The sequence below is a fragment of the Artemia franciscana genome, unplaced genomic scaffold (assembly GCF_032884065.1).
Source record: "Artemia franciscana unplaced genomic scaffold, ASM3288406v1 Scaffold_1600, whole genome shotgun sequence".
In the NCBI taxonomy this organism is placed as follows: domain Eukaryota; kingdom Metazoa; phylum Arthropoda; class Branchiopoda; order Anostraca; family Artemiidae; genus Artemia; species Artemia franciscana.
Genome location: NW_027062882.1, coordinates 17,647 through 41,325, shown reverse-complemented (window position 1 = coordinate 41,325; position 23,679 = coordinate 17,647). Strand labels below are relative to the sequence as shown.

General features: G+C 35.7%; 1 protein-coding gene across 1 annotated transcript; it reads left to right on the top strand.

The window, feature by feature from the left end:
• The first annotated feature begins 1,265 nt into the window (after nt 1-1,265).
• LOC136042615 (cubilin-like) lies at nt 1,266-19,203 on the top strand. The gene is made up of 3 exons (XM_065727583.1): nt 1,266-1,379; nt 6,511-6,681; nt 19,021-19,203. Exons 1-3 carry the CDS (start codon nt 1,275-1,277, stop codon nt 19,183-19,185), a joined length of 441 nt encoding a protein of 146 aa, XP_065583655.1. The 5' UTR covers nt 1,266-1,274; the 3' UTR covers nt 19,186-19,203.
• The last annotated feature ends 4,476 nt before the right edge of the window (nt 19,204-23,679 follow it).

Sequence of the window (23,679 nt, the reverse complement as noted above, 5' to 3'; positions counted from 1 at the left end):
GCTCTCCCTTCATGGAAATTTTCTTCTCCCATGACAAATTCTCGATGGAGAGTTCCCCCAGCGTATCCCCCTCTTCTCAACCCCTCCCCCCAACCAAAAAATCCTCCTGAAAACTCCTGTATACTTCCCAATAACCATTACTATATGTAAGCACAGGTCAAAGTTTGTAACTTGTTGCCCCTCCCACGGGGACTGTGGGGGAGTAAGTCGTCCCCAAAGACATAGTTATAAGGTTTTTCGACTACGCTGAATAAAATGGCTATCTCTTAATTTTGATCCGTTGACTTTGGGAAAATAATTAGCGTGGGAGGGGGCCTAGGTGCCCTCCACTTTTTTTGGTCACTTAAAAAGGGCACTAGAACTTTTCATTTCCGTTAGAATGAGCCCTCTTGCAACATTCTAGGAAAACTGGGTCGATACGATCACCCCTGGGGGAAAAAAAAACAACAAAAAAACAAAAAAACAAATAAACACGCATCCGTGATCTGCCTTCTGGCAAAAAATGCAAAATTCCACATTTTTGTAGATAGGAGCTCGAAACTTCTACAGTAGGGTTCTCTGATACGCTGAATCTGATGGTGTGATTTTCGTTAAGATTCTATGACTTTTAGGGGGTGTTTCCTCCTATTTTCTAAAATAACGCAAATTTTCTTAGGCTCGTAACTTTTGATGGGTAAGACTAAACTTGATGAAACTTATATATTTAAAACCAACATTAAAATGCGATTCTTTTGATGTAGCTATTGGTATCAAAATTTCATTTTAGAGTTTTGGTTACTATTGAGCCGGGTCGTTCGTTACCACGAACTGTTTGATAATTTTGGTTTGACGTAAGAGTTTACATTTTGATGTACAAGAGGTCTTTCTAACATTGCAGTACCTTATATTTGTATTCTACAATATAATTATTTATTTATTGTCTGAATATTAAATGTATCGGGTTCTTAGACAGCGTTATAAATAACTTTAATTTACTAAAGCGATTCTTGCAGTAGTTTTTCTGGTACCAGAGGCGAGATCGCAATAAAATATATAAGGAAAAACAAATACTATTCATAACCTTTATCATTATCTTTGATTATTCAAGCAATTTTTGACAGAATCACTCACGGTACAAAACATAAATGGATTAAATTAGCATGATCAAATAAGCTTTTGTCCTCTTATGACGCAACAAATTTATTTACTAGGAATCCAAAGGGAAACCAAACAAAAACAACAGATAAGACATTTATAAGAAAAATACTGTCACATAATTCAGTCTATTTGTCAAGATGATCAAAGCGCTCTTGCTGCTTGTTTTTTGCAATTTGGCTGTAATATCAGCAATTTCAGCAAAGAAGCCAGCCCCACTAGAATATGTTCAACCATTTACTGAGGTAATTTTTTTCCAAAAATCCCCTCGAGCCGTTTTCTCATGACTCCTAGAAGATTTGCTTCCAATCGTTTTTAACAGGTAAATTCGGATTTTATATGAATCCAGTTTTAATAATTAAATAAACTTTCCGAAAAAGAAGTATCTCAAAAAAAGTAGAGCCTCTTAAATTTAAGACCAGTAGAAAAAATTCCTATAATAAATCAAACTTAAAACGACCTGAAATAAATATTAGAGAATAAATAAAACTTAAAAAGAACAAAAATTAAAATAAACCTTCAGAGATAACAGAGAGGTATCGGGGACTAATCTAGACGAAGAAATAAATCTTTAAAGGAGTAAAAATTCTTCCTTTCCTAACCATGAAAGTCAAAAGCTTGTTGCGTCATTTGCATTTCACTGAAAAACATTTGCATCTTGAACACTATACTTTTATTTTCAAAACTTCGACGATAGATATATAAAAAGTCACTATAATAATCTAGATGACTAGAAACACCTGCTGGAAATAAACTGAATATGTAATATGTAATGATATTAAATCCTGGAAAGTCAGAATTTAAAAAAATGTTCTCGGTAATTTATTGTATTTTTAATGTTTTAAATATTAACGAAAATATTTGAGATATGTATTAAATGCGTTTTCAATTAAATGCAAATGACGCAACATACCTTAGGCTTTTACGGTTACGTGAGACAACAGCCAATTTATTGTATTGGATATGAGTCATATAATATTTCGAGGAATTGAAGTAAAAACAATCAGATTTATTATTGGGTATCAGTTCTGACAAATAATCATTTTAAAAATAAAATAAAAAATATTTATAAAATAAATATAATATAATAAAATAGAATTTTTTGTGGAGTTTATGTACCACCAGAAAATATTATTTACATAAAAGGCTTCCCATTTCGAAAAACTTCTGAACAGACCGAGAACTTGCGACCAAGCTAACGTACCTGATATCCCTTTTATGTATCTAGACATCAATACAGATCCTCCGAATGCTGAGGAGATCATGCATGCAGCAAAGAAGTTAAAAAATGGACGAGCCCCGGGTATTGATGGCATCTCAGCAGAAATGCTGAAGTACTCAATTAGTACCTGCATATCCATTTGGCTTTCTCTCTTCACCAAAATATGGACCTTATTGAAGGTCCCAAGAGATTGGAGCAGAGGCATTATAGTCAAACTCTTCAAAAAGGGAGATTTGATGAACTGCCATAACTGGAGAGGTATCAATCTTCTCCCTGTCTCATCCAAACTATTAGCCTCCATCATTTTGCAACGTCTGCGGAAAGCACTAGACGCAACTCTACGAGAAGAGCAGCATGGTTTCAGAACTGGGAGATCCTGTTCTGATCTAATATTTGTACTGAGAATGCTTGTCGAAGAATCAAAAGAATGGAACAAGAAGCTCTACCTCCTATTCATTGACTTTGAAAAGGCATTTGACTCAGTTGACAGAGATTGCTTGTGGAGAGTTTTGAAATACTACGGAATTCCCGAGAAAAGAGTTGATATGATTATAGCGCTTTATGAAGAATCGGAATGTTGCGTAAAGACCGAAAACGGTGCAACCAGATTTTTCAAGATCATGTCTGGTGTTCGTCAAGGTTGTGTACTTTCCCCCATGCTATTTATAATAATAATGGATTATGCCCTGAGATTCACATTGGGCTACGGGGTAAAAGTAAGCAACAAACAACTGTTTGATTTGGACTTCACGGACGACGTTGTCCTTCTCGAAGAGTCTAAAGAACGGTTGCAGTAGCTTCTTGACACTATTACCGAGAATGCAGAGAATGTCGGGCTAAAGATAAACATTGACAAATCGAAGAGCATGGCCATCACAACCTCGCCACTTGTTCTCCATTGCAAAAACAAAGATCTAGAACAAGTCCAGGAGTTCAAGTACCTGGGTAACTGGGTTGACTGTGACAGAGAGATTTCGACCGACATTAAACGTAGAATTAGACAAGCTACAGGTGCCTTCAATAGATTGAAGCCTATTTGGAGAAGTAAGAAGTATTCAATGCGGCTGAAGCTTCGACTCTTCAACAGTAATGTACTCTCAATTCTCCTTTACGCAAGTGAAAGTCAGAAAATAAACTCTCAGCTTGAAAAAAGGATCCTTGGATTTGAAAATATGAGCCTCAGAAGAATGTTGAATACAAGTTGGCAACAAAAAATTACAAATGCAGAAATACGCAGAAAAACAGGTCAACCTCCAGTCATTGAGTTGCTGAAAAGAAGGCGGTGGACATACCTGGGACACGTTCTTCGTATGGAAGAGAGCCGCCTTCCTCGAACAACCTATGAATAGAAGCCAGACGGTAGAAGAAAGAGAGGCCGCCCCAAAAATACATTGAGACGAACACATGACCGAGATCTGAGGACGGCCGGCACCTCACTAATACCTGAATGGGAAGACGTCATCGCTGCAGCACCGATGCGAGACGAATGGAGAGGCTTTGTCGACGCCCTATGCGCCACCGGTGGCTCTGGAGGAACTAAGGTCTAAGGTAAGAATATGCCTTAATTATTTATACATTCGTCTTTCTTCTTCAACGTATTTGTTTTTCTTCTTCATTGTTTATTTTGATTACTTCAGACAATTTAGCAATGCCCTCTGCTTTAGCTGAAAGCATTTATCTTGTCTCATTTGACGATCCAGGTTGATTTTCATTCATTGTGAATTTAATTTGTTCGGGCTTTTCCCTCGCTCTTTTCACGTTTGATAGTTCAGGTAATTTCAAAGAGTTATTATTTGTAATAAATGCAATTTTTTGATTTTTGGGTCTTCCTAAAGGCATTATATAGCTGGATATAACCACAAAACCGATTATAATTTTTCTCTATTTCTGTTTATATTTACGAAATTCAACCGGCCTGTATCATGATGAAAATATTTAAGGGAATGTTTGTAACCACAGTGATCATATTCATTACAAATTCTTAAGACACACTCATAAAACACCTGCCCTTGCTTTCTACTGAGTTTAGTTGACAGCCGCAGTCCTTTCTCCTTAGTGTCCAGCCTTCAAGGCCTTAGAGATTTGTTACCATTAATAATTACACCCCTAAATCCTCGTCGGTTCAAAAAAGTCTCATCGGGTCTTGATTCTCAGGGTTCATAACAAGGATATTAAATTTTAAATCTTCCTGCCAATTTCGGTCAAGATGCAACAGCTCTTTCGAGTAGAAATTCTAATAAAAAACGTAATCCCTTCGGTCTTCCTCATACTGAAGCTGGACTGTGTTCAGAGAACCAGAAATAAAAATTAAGACACACACTGTAGTTCTTAAATCTTGCTAAGTTTAGTTGGTGTTAAAATTCCTAGAGAATAACAGGATTCCAGTAGCCTCCACCTCCTCCACCCCCATTTTTTATTTAAAAAAATTAAACTTCATAAGACCACCTCCTCACTCTTACCTGATCTCCAAAGCAACGACATTTAGAATTTTTATCTTTTACCGTTTAAAAAACATGAGCTGCTATATACAAAAGAAATCGAGAGAAACACAAATCAAACAGTTTGTGGTAACGAGCTGTAAGGGAGGAGCAACCCGGCTCAATAGTAACTGAAACTCTAAAAATGGAATATTTATGCCAATAGATACATCAAAAGAATTGGATTTTAATGCTGGTTGTAAATATATAAGTTTTGTCAAGTTTAATCTTACCTATCAAAAGTTACGAGAAAATTTGCCAGAGAAAATTGCGACAAAAAAAGCCAGAGAAAATTTGCCTAATTTTCAAAAAACAATAATCAGGAAATACCATTTAAAGTCATAGAATCTTAAACAAAATCACACCATCAGATTCAACGTGTCAGATAACCTTACTGGAGAGGCTTCAAAATCCTCTCTGCCAAAATGTGGTATTCTGTGTCTTTCGCCATGAGAAAGATCACGGATGTGTGTTTATTTTTTTCCCAAGGGTGATCGTACCGACCGAGTGGTCCTAGAATATCGTGAGAGGGCTCATTCAAATGAAAATTAAAAGTTTCAGTGCTGTTTTTGTGACTAAAAAAATTGGAGAGCAACTAGGCCCCCTCTCAGTTTTTTCAAAGCCACCAGATCCAACTCTTGAAATCACCATTTGGCTTTTCATAGTCGAAAAATCTAATAACTATGTCTCTGAGGACGACTTAATTATCAACAGTCCCCGGGAGAAGGACTTTAAGTTCTAAACTTTGCCCATTGCTTACATATAGCATTGGCTATTAGGAAGTTTACAGACGTTTTCAGCGGGGAAATAATCTGATGGGGCGTGGGAGAAGATTTGGGGGGAGTGGGTTACGTTAGAAGATCTTTCCATGGAGAAATTTATCATGGGGGAAGAAAACTTTCCACGGAGGGGGGTGCCTGTTTTCTTGGTGCTATTTGAAAAACGATCGGAAACTAAATAAGACAAATAATGGTTTTCAATTGAAAGTAAGGAGCAATATTGAAAATTAAAACGGACAAAAATTATTACCTATATGAGGGTGCTTGCTTCCTCGTCAATACCTCTCTCTATACGCTAAAGTCAAAATTCTATTCCAATTTTTTAAGAATGACCCATAAATCACAAAGGCCATTCACTAAGAATTAATAGCTCTTTTGAAAGTGCTAAAAATACTTCAGCGTGCAGAGTGAGGTATTGACAACAAGACAAACCCTCTCATATACGTAATAACTTCTGTTAGTCTTAAGTTTTCATGCTGCTCCTTGCTTTCAGTTGAAAAAAGTTTTTTTTTATTTTAACTACGAAAGTAGTGTTCCTGGTCTGCAAAACAATCAATGGGTATGCTGAAAAGAATGATCAAGGTGAGGAAAAGCCTATCAATCATGTGAAATACTTACAGTCTTAAAGTTGAAAACTAAAATGCCCAAGGTGGTAAAGACCTTTGATGAGACATTTCCGTTGAGAAAACGCTCAGTAATTGTGAAAATACATTAATAGGTAAACTTCTTGCAGATTTTATTTAGGAATATGAAACAGCCTACTGTACACATAAGAAAATTGACTACATCACTCACTAAAAATAAAAATATTTTGAAGATTGCTCATACATTTTTTTTTTTTTTTTTTTTTTTTTTTTTTTTTTTTTTTTTTTTTTTTTTTTTTTTTTTTTTTTTTTAGTGTGGCGAAGTTTTTACAAACAGTACTGGAGAAGTTACTTCACCTGGTTACCCTGACAACTACCCAAACTCTGTAAGCAGTTGCGGTTATTTGATAACTAGACCAGTTGGCAGAACTGTTTTACTATTCTTTGATTTCATTGATGTGGAAGACTCGTATGACTTTGTAAATGTAAGTATATTTAAACTTTAGGTAAAAGAAGTAACAATGATTCTGAAAATATAACAAATTTGTAATCGAGATTTTAAGAGGGGACTACGCCTCCTAAATGTTCAAGTGCTTTTTGTATTCATAATTAGCTTGAAAATACTTTACAGTACCTGATTATACATCGTTGTGTTTGTAAAAAAAAAATAATAATATATTAATGAATAAGAAAATCCTGCAAAATTTCGAGACTTTTTGGTCTAGAACCATGCGCCATCAGCTAGCGAATGGGATTTTATCGTTTTGCAGATAATATTTGCAGCAATAAGATATCAGACTATATTAATTAAGTTTGAAAATGTTGATTTTATAAAATATTTAATTTAACGGTTATTTCTATGAAGTACACAAGAAAAAATATAATAGATGGTTCACTTTTTGGAAAGAAAGTGTGAGGTAAAAAATAAGATCAATATATGAAAAATAAACAAAATCGTGGAAGTATAGTATTCTTTCGATTTGCGAAGGACTCAAATCCCTTTTTTTCATTTGATCAGATATAGCCACAGGAAAGGGTCATAGCAGAGTTTGTTTTTTGTCAAAAAACGATTTTAATAAAAAAAACTTAGATTTTGAAAAATACAATATAGAGTGGGAAAAAGGGTGCAAAGCACTAAGCTTTGATTGGATTTAGCTGGAGGAAAAGGGGGGTGATGGCAGTTCCCCAATTTTTGTCTCATTGGTTACTTACTTTCTTACCTGACTTTATTGGCCCGAATAATTTCCATGTTGATTACTTAAGGCAGGACGGGCTCTCAAGGAATCTTCCTATACCTCCCATGTTAAACATTTGAGGTTTGCCTGATGTTCCTGAATTAGTAATTTCCACGGTTTTTATTTTAACAGATAGAAAAAAAAATCTGATGAATATTTTGATCTATTCAAATTTTAAAGCTGACAATGATTTTTTTTTATAATTCCAAAATAATTATAAAACCTGTTTCTGGTTTTTATTCTAGATTGCTACACTTGACACTGTTGTTGTGGGGTATCAGAAATAGAGCAAAAATATTCTATTCAACAATCAGAAATTTATTTCTATAATATATGCTTGCTCGCCACAGTCCCTTCAAATCTATATATATAAAAATAAGTTGTTTGTCTGTTGACTGACGTCATGTTTGTGTTGTGCGAAGCCACACAAACAGCTAGTACTTTATATATTTGTGTTCCAAAATCAAAAATTGCCCTCAAAAGACTAGAACCAGCTGTAATCTGAGCGCCCAAGAGTGCATAAATTAGGCCAAGGGACTAACTACTCGGATTTTTCAAATTCAGATATACAAATACACAAGCAGATTTAAGTTTTTTTTGTGGACCCATATAGGTAAATAAAATAAAGTAATTTGTCACTTCGCTACAAGCAATGATTTAAATTTTATTTGTGTAAATAGGTCTGCATGAAGTAGAAACCTTAAAATGTGTACTTTTTATTTGTAATTTCCACAAGTTTATGCCTCACCCTGGCAAATATTGATGACCAGACCACAGGCAAGCACACAGAGGAGGGACTCACAACTCCCCTCCCCCTAAAAAAAACCTGCAAATTGCTGAATTTTCCATGTAAATGTTTAATTTTCCCATGTTTTCCTGATATTTCTTGCGCAAGAGCTGACCCCCCCTTGCCGCGATAAAATTCATGAATAATAATTTTTCGAATTTTCTTCTCGAATAATAGTGCTATTGCAAATAAAGCTTCCTATTTACTTGCCAAATTACGAAGAATAACAATGCAAAGATCGCATTTTTGAGTGAGAAACCCCTTAAGTTCAACCTTTTCATGTTTGTTTAGTTGAAGCGACGAAGAAAACTTACACCCTCGGCTTTGACCGAGTTGCCACCCCAGAAAAACAATTGACTAGAGAGTAAAATGCTTGGACATCCGCTAGGCCTTAAACTCCATTTTAATCAAAATACACTTTTTAAAGCAAATATAAAATGGCAGTTTTGAATTTTCCTGAAGAACAGAAGTGATTTTCAACTTTGACTTTGGTATATATTTTTTATTTTTTATTTTTTTTTAATTTCATAAATCATTTATAAAAAAAAGGCCTTATAGGCTATTCTCAGTTTACGAATCAACAAAGCTAAAAAAGACGTTTTACCATGTCCTAGCCCCGAACCTAGAAGAACCACGTCCTTGATATTATGCCCCTCCCTGAATTTCAGTAATTTTGTTTTTTTATATATTTTTGGTAATTAAATATCAAATATACTAATCTCAAACTGCTAATTCAATCAACTAAATGAGGCAGTGTCAAAGAATAACTTCATTCAAAGAAAAAACAAAGAAAATAGACTGAAACAAAGAAAGTTTCACTCAAAAACCTTATTACATATTTGGTAAGCGTCGCATCTCTTCCAAGGTTTATCTATAATATAACATACATCCTACCCATGATCAAACAGTTCGTGGTAACGAACTGTAGTATGGAGCGACCCGGCTCAATAGTAAACGAAACTCTAAAAAACGGAATTTTGATGCTAAAAGATACATCAAAAGAATCGAATTTTCATGCTGATTTTAAATATATAAGTTTCATCAAATTTAATCTTTGTCATCAAAAGTTAAGAGTCTCAGAAAATCTGCCTTATTTTGGAAAAGAGGGGGAAACACCCCTAAAAATCAAAGAATCTTAACGAAAATTACACCATCGCATTCAGCGTATCAAGCTCCTATCTACAAAAATGTGGAATTTTGTATTTTTTGCCAGAAGACAGATCACGGGTGCGTGTTTATTTGTTTTTTTTGTTTTTTTTTTCCCAGGGGTCATTGTATCGACCAAGTGGTCCTAGAATGTCACAGGAAGGCTCATTCTAACGGAAATGAAAAGTTCTAGTGCTTTTTTTAAGTGACCAAAAAAATTGGAGGGCACCTAGGCCCCCTCCCCCACTCATTCTTTTCCCAAAGTCGACGAATCAAAATTTTGATATAGCCATTCTGTTCTGCATAGTCAAAAACCATAATAACTATGTTTTTGGGATGACTCACTCCCCCACAGTCCCTGGGGGAGGGGCTGAAAGTTACAAACTTTGTCCGGTGTTTACATACAGTAATGGTTATTGGGAAGTATACAGACGTTTTCAGTTTTTTTTTTGTTTGGGGTGGGGTTGACGGGAGGGGGCTATGTGGGAGGATATTTCCTTGGAGGAATATGTCATGGGGGAAGAGAAATTCAATGAAAAGGGTGCGGGATTTTCTAGCATTACAATAAAAAAACAATGAAAAAATAAACATGAAAAAGATTTTTCAACTGAAAGTAAGGAGTAGCATTGAAATTTAAAACGAACAGATATTATTACGCATATGAGGGGCTCTAAAAATACTTCAGCATAAAGAGCGAGGTATTTAGGAGGAGATTAATACCTTGCTCTTTATGCTAAAGTATTTTTAGTAGTTTCAACTATTTATTCTACGGCCTTCCTAGGCCGTAGAGGTATTAACGAGGGGACAGACCCCCTCACATACATAATAAAAAATATTAGAATATAAAAGTTTGTTACGTAAGTTAATTCTTAAGTTATGTATATTTTTTACTAATAAAAACACTCGTTAGAAATTAAAAGTTCTAGTTGCCTTTTTTAATAACCAAAAAATTGGAGGGCAACTAGGCCTCCTTTCACATCCCTTATTTCTCAAAATCGTCTGATAAAAACTAAGAGAAAGCCATTTAGCCAAAAAAAAGGAATTAATATGCACATTTCATTTTAATAATTTATGTGCGGAGGGCCAAAATCAAAAATGTATTAATTCAAAAACGTTCAAAAATTAAATAAATAAAAAATATTTTTTTAACTAAAAGTGAGGAGCGATATTAAAACTTAAAACGAACAGAAATTACTCCGTATATGGAATGGGTTGTCTCCTCCGCAATCCCTCGCTCTGTACGCTAAAGTTTGACTCTTTGCCACAATTCTACTTTTTAAAACAATTAAAAACTTAAACGCAAAGAGCGAAGCGTTGAAGAGGGGACAACCCATTTCATATACGGAGTAATTTCTGTTCGTTTTAAGTTTTAATATCGCTCCTCACTTTCAGTTTAAAAAAAACTAGTTTTTTTTATTCATTAGAAGTAGGAGGAGCGATAGAGTAGGAGTAACGATGCTGATTTTATATAAATTATTAAGCGCTTTTTCTCTATCGAGTGGTATAAAAATCATTTTTGTACCAATTTTTTCTAGCTCAACCCCTTTTTGTCGTATCTTTATTGTACTATAAGGAAAAGATAAATGGAAACCAAAGAACATAGCCATATTAAGTGTCTATATTTTTCCAAATATTTGTAATAATGAAATTGAACTAATTATCTAGTGGAGATTGAATTTAAACTGTCTCTAAGCTTGGCATTTTTGAGTGCGGAGAAATGATTTGCTAATATGTTATATTGGTTCAGCACATCGAATTCTAAAACAGATTTTTGGTCTTCGGTGGCTTTCCCTTATCTTAGTCATCTAGAGTTATTATTAAGAGATTTTCTTGTAATTTTGACTTTTTTTCTCTCTCGTCCAATCGATTAATCAGGTGATCTGAATGTCTTGAATTTCTCCTTGGCTGTCCAATTGGGATCAAACCTCTTACACATTATGCTGTAAAACATAACGTACACTGTAGGACAAAGGGTGAAAATCACAAGACTCCGATTAAAGTGTACCACGGGAAAGAGGGGGGGGGCCTTGGATCCCAAATATCTCTCCTAACTTACTTTCTTAGCGTGAATAGTTTTCACTTTGATTGTATAAATTTTATTTCTAACCACACTTTAATTTTTGAAGCAACCATAAGGGTTTAGTTTTGAATTTGTCTGCAGTTTAGGGAAGCAATTTCAACTCTATTTCACGTAATTGACTCATGTGTAGTTTCTTTTTTACATATCTAAACACTGAATTTAGAGAAAAACTTTCTTGGCATACGAATCAGTAAAGCTGAAAAAAGAAAATTCGCAGCTCTCGGCCCCTCGAATCTATAGGACCAGGTGTTCGTTCTTATGCCCCTTCCCATTTTAGACAATTCTGTATTTTTTACATGTTTTCAGTAATTAAATAGGAAATTACGCTAGTGGCGCACCTGCTAATTGAGTTAACTCAATACATTATTGACAAAAAGTAACGGCTTATTGGTGGTTCCCTTAAATAATTTCATAATTACTAAATGTCTTATTTCTTCTAAAGCCTATCAATATTATACATACATCCCACCCATAAGGAAAATCCGTATGGAAACGACTTGGTGTCTATATTTATATAAACTAGATTTACGTTGCATGGGCAACGCGAGGTGTTGAAGCAACCTTTGTTTGGCTTCGCCGAGTAAAGTGTTGCGAGAGCAATACTTTGGTTTTGTTTCCTCGCTTCGATTAAACGCTGAAGTTGTTAATCTGTAAGGATCTTAAAATAAATGCTAGGTACACCAACTCGCAAAAGTTGGAAACCACTCATTGCTGAGTATGATTGTAGCCTAACAGCTGATTATTACTTACAAGTTCTCTGCGAGTCTTACCACAGTACCAAATTGGTCTTACCATCAAATTTACCGGAAACAAATGATAGGTACACCAACTAGCAAAAGTTGCGAGTCCCTCATTTCCTAAGATGATTTTGAGCTAACAGCCGACAGTTGCTTAAAACTCCCCTATATGTCTCAAAATTGGTATCAGCCTATTTTTGGTTTCAGTGTGCACCTTTCTACTGAAGTTGTCAACCCCTTTAAACTTTCAAACTGGCATATCTCATGAAGAAATTGCTCAACCAACAAATGGATGATATATACTTTGATCAGCTCATCACGAGCTATCTACTGCCATCGAAAAAAAATTCTATCTGTCTTTGTTCAAAAGTTGAATATTTTGCCTTAGGCCAAGTTTCTAACGTCATCACTTAGAAAGGAAGCAAAGGATAAACTCCAATTTCTCTCGAAATGAGTGAACGTTTAAGGTTTAAGAGGCATATCTGATACTATTTCTGCATCGGCCTAGTTTTGTTTTCAGTGCGTACCTTACTAGTGAAGTTATCAACCCCTTTAAACTTTCAAACTGATATCTCATGAAGAAATTTTTCTACAGAAAAATGATGACATATAATTTGATTAGCTCATCAAGAGCTATCGACTACCGTAAAAAAAAATCTATCTGTCTGTGTCCGAAAGTTGACTTTTTTTGCCGTAGGCCAAGTTTCTAACATCATCACTTAGAAAGGAGCAAAACAAAAAACGAACAGAAATGGGTAAAAACAATAGATTTTTTACCCCAGGCAAGAGCTCTACGAAGCTTTCCAAAATACACTTTCTAGGAATAATATGAAATTGGGGTGCTAGGAAAAAAAAAAACACTACAAAACCAAAGTGTCGCTCTCACAACACAAATATCGTAAATAATTAAAATGAGCCAATTATCTAGTGGTAACTGAGTTTGAAACGTCTATGAGCTTACTATGTTTTAGCACGGAACATGTTCTAGCTATTACGCCCCTTTCAGTCCGTCGACAATTCTGTATTTTTACCTATTTTCTACAATCAAATATGGGTTATACTAATGGCTTAGTTGCTAATTGAATTTGCTCAATAGCATATTGACAATGGGTAAAATTCTCCCAGTAATGGGTTAAATTGCGTTGTGACGTAGACCACTATTTGAGAGGAGCTTCTATAGGAGGAAATTTGTGGCAGGGCATAAAATCCAGATCTATGGATAACGGCCTCCACACGACCCTGTCAGGATACCCGCAAGACTGGGGACCTTGTGGTTAATTCTATTCCAGCTTAAGGAGTGGTGCACCACAAGAAAATTGTCGCCTAGTCGGTGACATAAAATTCGCACGGAATTCTGATGAAGCGATAATTCTTCTAAGCTTGGTCTGTGTTGGTGGGTGTTTGCTGGTTAGAAAACCTCTTCCTAGCTGATTTATATACTATACAGGTATAAGCATAATGCAAGCTTCTACCCTGTAGAAGCATGAAATTTATAGACACAAATATATAAAGAGTCATAGGTAATAGGCTTGAGTCAGAATGTCTGTGCAGGATTTCAACTCTTGTTGATAGAAGAGCGTCACCAAGTCGCGAAAACCATGTTGTGACTTACTATGGTTGAAGATTGCACAAAGCCTCTATTCAACTGGAGTTTCCAGAGACTTATTGCTGTCTGGTTTTGAACACTTAAGCAGTTTGATGTAAACCTGAAAAAATGTTTTGGTGCCCCTCCTCTGCTAGTTCTGGGACCATTGCTTTTCCTCATGCCAAAATAATGTTCATCATTTAAAAAATATGAAAATTGCAACTTGGAATGAGACGACACTAAAAAATAACCGTCGTATCAACATCTTTATTAACGAATTCAGATGCTGCGCATTAAACTTACTATGAGTTTCAGAAACTCATATCCCAGGGGTAGGAAACATCAAATTAAGTGACATGGAATTTATTTATTCAAGAAAGAAGATAGGGCGAAAAAAACAGGTGGTAAGGCTTATGATGAATATTCAAGTTGCTAAGTCTTGTTTAGTTTGAGATGGTATAAATAATAAAATGCTAATCACTCATTTTATGACAAAAAAAAGTGAAGGACATCAGTCTTAGCAGTATATACTCCTCTAGAACCGACTGACGGATATATTAGTAACTTATATGAATTTTTCTTAAAATTGCAGGAAAAAATGTACAGGTTTCCAGGAGGGAATAAGGTGTTTTTATAAGGAGATTTTAACGGCCAGATCGGAAGTAATAGGGATTGCTGGTATCCTAGCCTAGGTAAATTTGGTTTAGGGTAAGAAAACGACTGCTGACTGCTATAAATTTGTTGGCAAAACAATATAATGTTAATCAATGTAGTACTTTGTCATAAAATAACCCATAAGTTAATATGATACTCACAAGATGACAAGACTGCTATCCTTCTCGATTAAGCTATTGTAAACAAAAAACTAGTAGGATACTAGATACTAGGGTACATAAGAGTTATATCATTGATGTCAAAAGTAATGATCACCATCTCATAGTGTCTAGGGTTAATTTAAAGCTGAAATTTTGGAACGGTAACTTCCATCGAGAAGCTATGACGTTGGTAGACTCCAGATTGAGGATTTGAGAGAAACTTTCGAAAGACAGTTGAATACTAAACAGGATAGTTTAAGATTTGGCAATGTTGAAGATGGGGAAATAATGTTAGGAAAATAGCTTGTGAAGTTGCTGATGATGTCTTAGAGAAGAAAGTTAGGAACGCAGTTAAGAATACTTGTAAAAATGCTTCATAATAGAAAAGATGTGGTTTGTACAAGAATTATCTGAGTGATAGATTAGATTAATATAAGAGGAATATCAATAGGGTGGAAAAAGCATTAAAATACGATCTAAGGAGGCGAGAAATAGAGGCCATAGATAAAATTTCCGATGATATAGAAGAAACAATTAGAAGGCATTATTGTAAAATATCTTGCTGAAATGCTAATAATTTGAGAGGGAAAAGTCAATTCGGACTTGTACCATTTAAAGATAGGAACGAGGACACAATTAGTGAGAAGGAAAAAGCTAAAAGGAGATGGACAGAACATTTTGAGGATTTGCCAAGCCAGGATAGGGCTACAAGTAAAGATATAAATTAAAACGAAAAAGTTTGGCACGCCTTGAATGTGAGAGATGATATATTTTGTGAGGAAAAATTGGTGACAGCACTAAAAGGGTTAAAAAGTAATAAGACTTCTCGTTCTGACAGTGTGGTAAATTAGATTCTAAAATCTGGTGGCTATGGGGTTAGAAATAAGTTATTGGAGATTTTGAATATGATTTTTTTTTAATTGGAAGTACTTAACAATTCAAATGCAGATTTTTATTATGATTTTTCAAAAGGGGTTGTACTTAACGATTCAAATATGAAAGCAAAAATTTTGTTGACTTAGATTATGCTGATCACTTGGGCATCCTAGATGAAAGTGTAAGAAAAATGAATGAATTTTTTGAGGTTTTTCGAGTTCAAGGTGCTAGAATGGCTTGGAAAATTAATGTTAAGAAGACTAAGTCATTAAGGCCACGAATAAGTGAGGATAAAAAAGTGACGTTCAGTAACGAAAACATCGATCAAATGGATGGCTTCACTTACCCTGGAAGTATTATTAGCAAAGACGGCGACTGCAGTGAAAATGTTAAAGTAGAATAGCCAAGGACGAAGTTTTTTTTCGAGATGAAAAAAAGTTTAGATGAATAGAAAGATAAGTCTGCAAACCAAAAATGTTGGAAGTTTCACTGATGAAAGTGGTCCAATATGGCTCTGAAGAATTGGCAATGCAAAATACAGAGGGAAATTTTCTAGAAGTTCTCCGGAAGAACGGGTAACGGATAATTTTGAGTATCTAACTGACTGACCGTATTGCAAACACAAGGTTGTGCGAAAAGTGGAGTTCAATCCAGTTTTCTAGGACTAAAACAAGAAAAAGGTTGAGATAGGTAGGGCTCATTCTACGGATAAAGGATGACATGTTGTCCAAGATATTCTTTTTGGTCAACCATATAGGGCTAAGTGGAAAGCATATCGCCCTAGCTTGGGTTAGGAGGATGTTGCAAAATGAGATTTAAGAGAAATGAGAACTTCCTCCAAGGTTTTAAAGAGGGAAGTATTGAATAGTTTGGGATGAAGGAAGAGTGTGCGCAGCTTTTTCCTCAAGCGGCTTGGTGCTGCGGTGAGTTGCTAGCAGTATTAGTATTTATAGTAGTAGTAATAGTAGTAGTAGTCATCTCATATTGACTATGCGTCTTATTTCTTCTAGCGTTTATCTATAATGTAATATGCACCAAAAAAGACCAGAAGCTAAAACATCTGAAAAAAAAAACATAATCAATAATCTTAAATATACAAAACAAGAATTATACCAGTAAACGGAAAAATAAGATTTTATTTTGATTAACAAATCCTCAAGGTACCATGCTGCTCTACAAAAGATTTGTGGGGTCATACTCTTTGTGGAGTAGCAAAAAAATTTGGGGTCGATTTGTGAGGTCGCATTCTGAAAAAAAAAAAAATTTCAAAGGGAAGTAAAAAGCAACGTTTCAACTCATTATCTTCCAACTCAAAAATATTTCTTTTTCTTTTTCTTCTTCTGAACTTAAGCATATCGGATTCTAAAACAACTTTTTTGATTTTTAGTGGCCTAGCTTTTTTAAATTATTAAAAAAAAACTATTTTTTTCTAACTGAAAGTAAGGAGTGACATTAAAACTTAACACGAACAGAAATTACTCGGTATATGAAATGGGTTGTCCCCTCCTCAACGCCTCGCTCTTTACGCTAAAGTTTTTAATTGTCTTAAAATGTAGAACTGTGGCAAACAGTCAAACTTTAGCGTAAAGAGTGAGGGATTGCGGAGGGGACAACCCATTTCATATACGGAGTGATTTCAGTTCGTTTTAAGTTTTAATGTCGCTCCTTACTTTTTGTTAAAAAACTAATGTTTTTTTATTTAATTTCTGAACGTTTTTGAATTATTGCATATTTGATTTTGGCTCTCCGCCTATAAATTATTAAAATGAAATTTTCATGTTAATTCTTCTTTTTTTTTGGCTAAATGACTTTCTCTTAGTTATGATCAGACGATTTTTAGAAATAAGTGGTGAGGAAGGAGGTCTAGTTGCCCTCCAATTTTTCGGTTACTTAAAAAGGCAACTATAACTTTTAATTTTTAACGAACGTTTTTACTAGTAAAAAATATACGTAACTTAAGACTTAACTTACGTAACAAACTTTTATATTCTTATATATTTATTATGTATATCAGGGGGTTTGTCCCCTTGTTAATACCTCGCTCTTTACGCTAAATCTTAAGTTTTGTCGCAACTCTTTAAGACTGACCCTTGAATCAGAAAGGCCGTAGAATAAATAGTTCAAATTACTAAAAATACTTTAGTATAAAGAGCGAGGTATTTATCTCCTCCTAAATACCTCGCTCTTTATGCTAAATTATTTTTAGAACCCCTCATATGCGTAATAATCTCTGTTCGTTTTAAGTTTTAATGCTACTCCTTACTTTCAATTGGAAAAACTTTTTCATGTTTATTTTTTCATTGTTTTTTTATAGTAATACTAGAAAATCCCGTACCCTTTTCATTGAATTTTTCTTCCCCCATGACATATTCTTCAAAGGAAAGATCCTACCATATAGCCCCATCCCCTCAACCCCACCCCCAAACCAAAAAAATCCCCCTGGATACGTCTGTACACTTCCCAATAACCATTACTGTATGTAAACACTGGTCAAAGTTTGTAACTTGCAGCCCCTCCCCCAGGATCTGTGGGGTAGTAAATCATCCCCAAGGACATAGTCATCATGGTTTTTGACTATGCGTAACAAAACGGCTGTCTCGAAATTTTGGTCCGTTGACTTTGGGAAAAATGAGCGAGGGAGGGGGCCTAGGTGCCCTCCACCTTTTGTTGTCACTTAAAAAGGGCACTAGAACTTTTCATTTCCGTTAGAATGAGCCCTCTTGCAACATTCTAGGACCACTTGATGGATACGATGACCCCTGGGAAAAAACAAAAAACAAAAAAACAAATAAACACGCACCCGTGATCTTTCTTCTGGCAAAAATTACGAAATTCTACGTTTTTGCAGATAAGAGCTTGAAATTTTTGCTACCGGGCTCTCTGATACGCTGAATGCGATGGTGTGATTTTCGTTAAGGTGTTTCCTTAGCGAAAATAGGGGGTGTTTCCCCCTATTTTCCAAAATCAGGCAAATTTTCTTAGGCTCCTAACTTTTGATGACAAAGACTAAATTTGATAAAATTTATATATCTAAAATCAGCATAAAAATCCAATTCTTTTGATGTATCTTCTAGCATCAAAATTCCGTTTTTTAGAGTTTCGTTTACTATTGAGCCGGGTCGCCCCTTACTACAGTTCGTTACCACGAACTGTTTGATATAGGGTCGTCATTACAAGATTTTATGGTAATTTGGGATTGTCTTGTAATTTATACATAAAAAAATCATTTGCCGCTATAATAAAAAAAAAATTTGAAAGTAGAGTTAACTGATTTTCCCGAATGATTTGCATGCTACAAAAGCATATATTTTTTCTCTCTTGTCTCATCTATTGCTTAGGTAAACTGAGGCCCTGGAAGCCTTCCTTGGACATCCAGTTGGGATCAAATTCCTGAATTCACATCGTTCTTTGGTAAATTTTCAGAACTGCTACATCAGTTTGAATTTTACGGAAAAAAATAATCAATAACCCTACTAAAACCCAAGAGCAAAGAATAATCAAAAACAGTTGCTTGGTTTCTTGTGTCTTGTAACAGGATTTTAAATGAAGATTATTAATTTCAGGTTTATGATGGTAAAGACACTTCCTCTCCCAGTATTGGCGAGCTTACAGGATCGTATAACGATTATACTATTGAATCTACTAGGAACAATATGTACATAACTTTTACGTCAGACTACAGTAACTCTGCATCAGGCTTTCAAGCAACATGGACAACGGTTAGTTAGAAGATCTATTATTTGGTATATTTTTGAGCTCTTCCTGGTAATTGAAACAAAGGATTTTCCTGGGATAATACTTAAACGGGATAACAGCTAGGAAAGTGATTGAAGGACTTCTATTTTCAATTAAACCTCGTTGCTACCATTTTTCTACCATGAACTTTTTGATTCCATGGTAATTTAACTTCAGACCCATTTTGTAAAGGAATTGCAAAAGACAAATACTTATTGTTTAACACAAAACGGTAGAACCTCTTGGGACAAGTTTCTATCCACCTTTTGATAAGTTGCATATGTCTAGAGGCTAGCACGGAAGAATTTGTAAGTTTCAAACACATGATTCAAACCTAGATCGATTGTTGAGCAATACATCTAAATCTTATACTTCAGCTAAAATAAACCGCAAACTATAAAATCTATCTAAACTTGTCTTTGGGATGAGTAAGCGAAGGTTATAGGAATTAAACTATAAAATCCTAAGAGTAATATGACTTGTATTTATCACTAGGAAACTCGGTATTAGTTTTTTTTTTTTTATTCTGTCTCAACAAGCACAAAAGACACAACTCAACTTTGATTTTTTTTTTTAGGCTCCTTTCTACTTAAGAAGCACTGAGGAATTGATTCATAGATACAAAAAGAATACAGGCCATACTTTTATTCAATAACAATGTTCAATTGAAAATATAAAGGGTGATGCCGTGCTAATGGGAAAACTGGGGCTGGGAATTCGGTAGAATATGGTGTCTGTTCTTTTTTTTGTCTCTCTTAGGGTGTCAATCCTTGCTCGGAAACTGAATAGACCAAATACACAAACACACACACACACACACACACACACACACACACACACACACACACACACACACACACACACACACACACACACACACACACACACACACACACACACACACACACACACACACACACACACACACACACACACACACACACACACACACACACACACACACACACACACACACACACACACACACACACACACACACACACACACACACACACACACACACACACACACACACACACACACACACACACACACACACACACACACACACACACACACACACACACACACACACACACACACACACACACACACACACACACACACACACACACACACACACACACACACACACACACACACACACACACACACACACACACACACACACACACACACACACACACACACACACACACACACACACACACACACACACACACACACACACACACACACACACACACACACACACACACACACACACACACACACACACACACACACACACACACACACACACACACACACACACACACACACACACACACACACACACACACACACACACACACACACACACACACACACACACACACACACACACACACACACACACACACACACACACACACACACACACACACACACACACACACACACACACACACACACACACACACACACACACACACACACACACACACACACACACACACACACACACACACACACACACACACACACACACACACACACACACACACACACACACACACACACACACACACACACACACACACACACACACACACACACACACACACACACACACACACACACACACACACACACACACACACACACACACACACACACACACACACACACACACACACACACACACACACACACACACACACACACACACACACACACACACACACACACACACACACACACACACACACACACACACACACACACACACACACACACACACACACACACACACACACACACACACACACACACACACACACACACACACACACACACACACACACACACACACACACACACACACACACACACACACACACACACACACACACACACACACACACACACACACACACACACACACACACACACACACACACACACACACACACACACACACACACACACACACACACACACACACACACACACACACACACACACACACACACACACACACACACACACACACACACACACACACACACACACACACACACACACACACACACACACACACACACACACACACACACACACACACACACACACACACACACACACACACACACACACACACACACACACACACACACACACACACACACACACACACACACACACACACACACACACACACACACACACACACACACACACACACACACACACACACACACACACACACACACACACACACACACACACACACACACACACACACACACACACACACACACACACACACACACACACACACACACACACACACACACACACACACACACACACACACACACACACACACACACACACACACACACACACACACACACACACACACACACACACACACACACACACACACACACACACACACACACACACACACACACACACACACACACACACACACACACACACACACACACACACACACACACACACAGACATTGACACAGCAATATATATTTTTGAAAGTTCAGGTCATGGTAATTTTGATCGTTCTTTGTTCTACAAGAGGGATAGTAAGTTATCCAGTACAACGTTAAACTTGTTGTCTGTCTGCAAAGTCTGTAAGTAAGTCCACCGCTCGTGGTTCAAAAGCTTCCCTTTTCATATCTTTCTCCTTTTTTTGTGTTATAACCTTATACCAACTTCTCATGTGTTGTACTAACGAGTTGTTTTACATCATGAATCCAACGCTTGTAACCAATGTCCTACTCTAGTGACTCTATATTGTCCTTAATAGGCTTCATTATTATGTCAGTCTCATTACACATTTCATATTCACACAGTTCTACTTTGAACTCCTGTAACCCATCCCTCATTGCACCTTTGATAGTATCTTCATCCAAATATTTGATATCCAAATTTTAATAAGAAGATAGTATCCAAATTTCATTAATACATCTTATTTCAGATATTTTTTCTGAACCTTTTGCTTGTAGCATAGCAGTTTGGATTCATGTCTCATCTTAAATAATTTCTATATACAATAAAATGTCTTTTCCAGTTTCAAACCATTCATAGCTGTTAGAAATTTTCATTTGCAATTCAATATGATTCTTGCTGGCGTTTGTTCCATGCCTTTTGCTTTAGCTGCTGCGATTCTCACTTTGGATACGTCTAGTCACATCTGATGGTCAGGGCTGTTGGTCATAAATTCATTCTTGTTGTTCAAACAACGTATCATTTTCAACCATTGTAAGATAAATCGTGTCATATTGTCTGTACTTTATTTAAGTAAATAGACCTTAAATTAGAAGCAGCGCCTGTGTAAAATTATAGCTTTGTTTTCATAGCATTTCGGTCACTGTTAGCCCGCTCTCTTCGTCTTTTGGTGCAGGACATGGTTTCACCAGCTTCCGCTTTAGATTTGGCTATATAGTTATATCCTTTGTAAATGTCTGTAGACTATCAATAACTGTTTTCAACAACAATTTTAATATCAACTTCAATAGTATTTGATGCAATATGAGGTTCTTTGTTAACGTCATTGTAAACTGCAATATACATATATTTGTAGCTATTAATGTAAAAAGACCGTTTCCCACAAAACAAATTTTAAAAAGAAAAGTAAAGAAACCCACTAAACCAAAAACGAGCAGGAATAAAGTAAAATAATCTTCCAAGTTTGTAGCTACCACAAATCACCATCTATAAATAAATTAAACTCAAAATGAACATAAATTACAATAAATAACCAAGTCATTCTTAAAACGATGAAAAATTAACATATGTAGGACTGATAACCCCCATTTCTTCTCAAGACCAAAACATAATTTGCACTTAGCTGAAAAAAACAACAAGTATCCATGGATTGTCAGTTTAATATACATATAATGATATTTATCCCTTAAAGTTTTAATAACTTTATTGATTTAAGTCAAAAAAGTGAAAATATTTAATAAGTATTTTGTTTTCAGTGAAGTGCAGATTCTTTTCTGGTCTTGAAAAGGCATGGTGGTTTTAAGCCGTTTTTATGTCATTTTTTGTCCATTTTGAGTTTGACTCGGTTATTTATTGTAATTTCTGTTTGTTTTTCTTCTTATTTACTTATTGATGGTGACTTTGGTAGTTATTCGCTTGGTAGATTATTTAACTCTATTTCTGCCCGTTCTTGGCTTAATGGACCTATTTACTTTTTTTGAAAAACTTGTTCTGTGGAAAAAGTTTTCAAATAAATTTCTGCTTGTTTTATATTGACATAGTCATTTCCATGAAAATTTATGTTATATCCTTTCGTGTTTTTCTATAAATTTCCATAGTTCAGCTTTCTATTTTCTGAGTTGGAAAAACTTTGCCAACAACTTTTAATCAGGACACAAATAGCATTCTTTGTTTCAATTTTATACCTCCTCTAGTTGACCTGAAAAATGAAACTTAATATTATTCCCAAG

What these genes read in the sequence shown, in the direction of transcription:
- LOC136042615 (XM_065727583.1), top strand. Translation starts at nt 1,275, where the DNA reads ATGATCAAAGCGCTCTTGCTGCTTGTTTTTTGCAATTTGGCTGTAATA. An exon ending in ATGTTCAACCATTTACTGAG is followed by an intron (nt 1,380 to 6,510) that starts GTAATTTTTTTC and finishes TTTTTTTTTTAG; the next exon opens with TGTGGCGAAGTTTTTACAAA. An exon ending in ACTCGTATGACTTTGTAAAT is followed by an intron (nt 6,682 to 19,020) that starts GTAAGTATATTT and finishes TATTAATTTCAG; the next exon opens with GTTTATGATGGTAAAGACAC.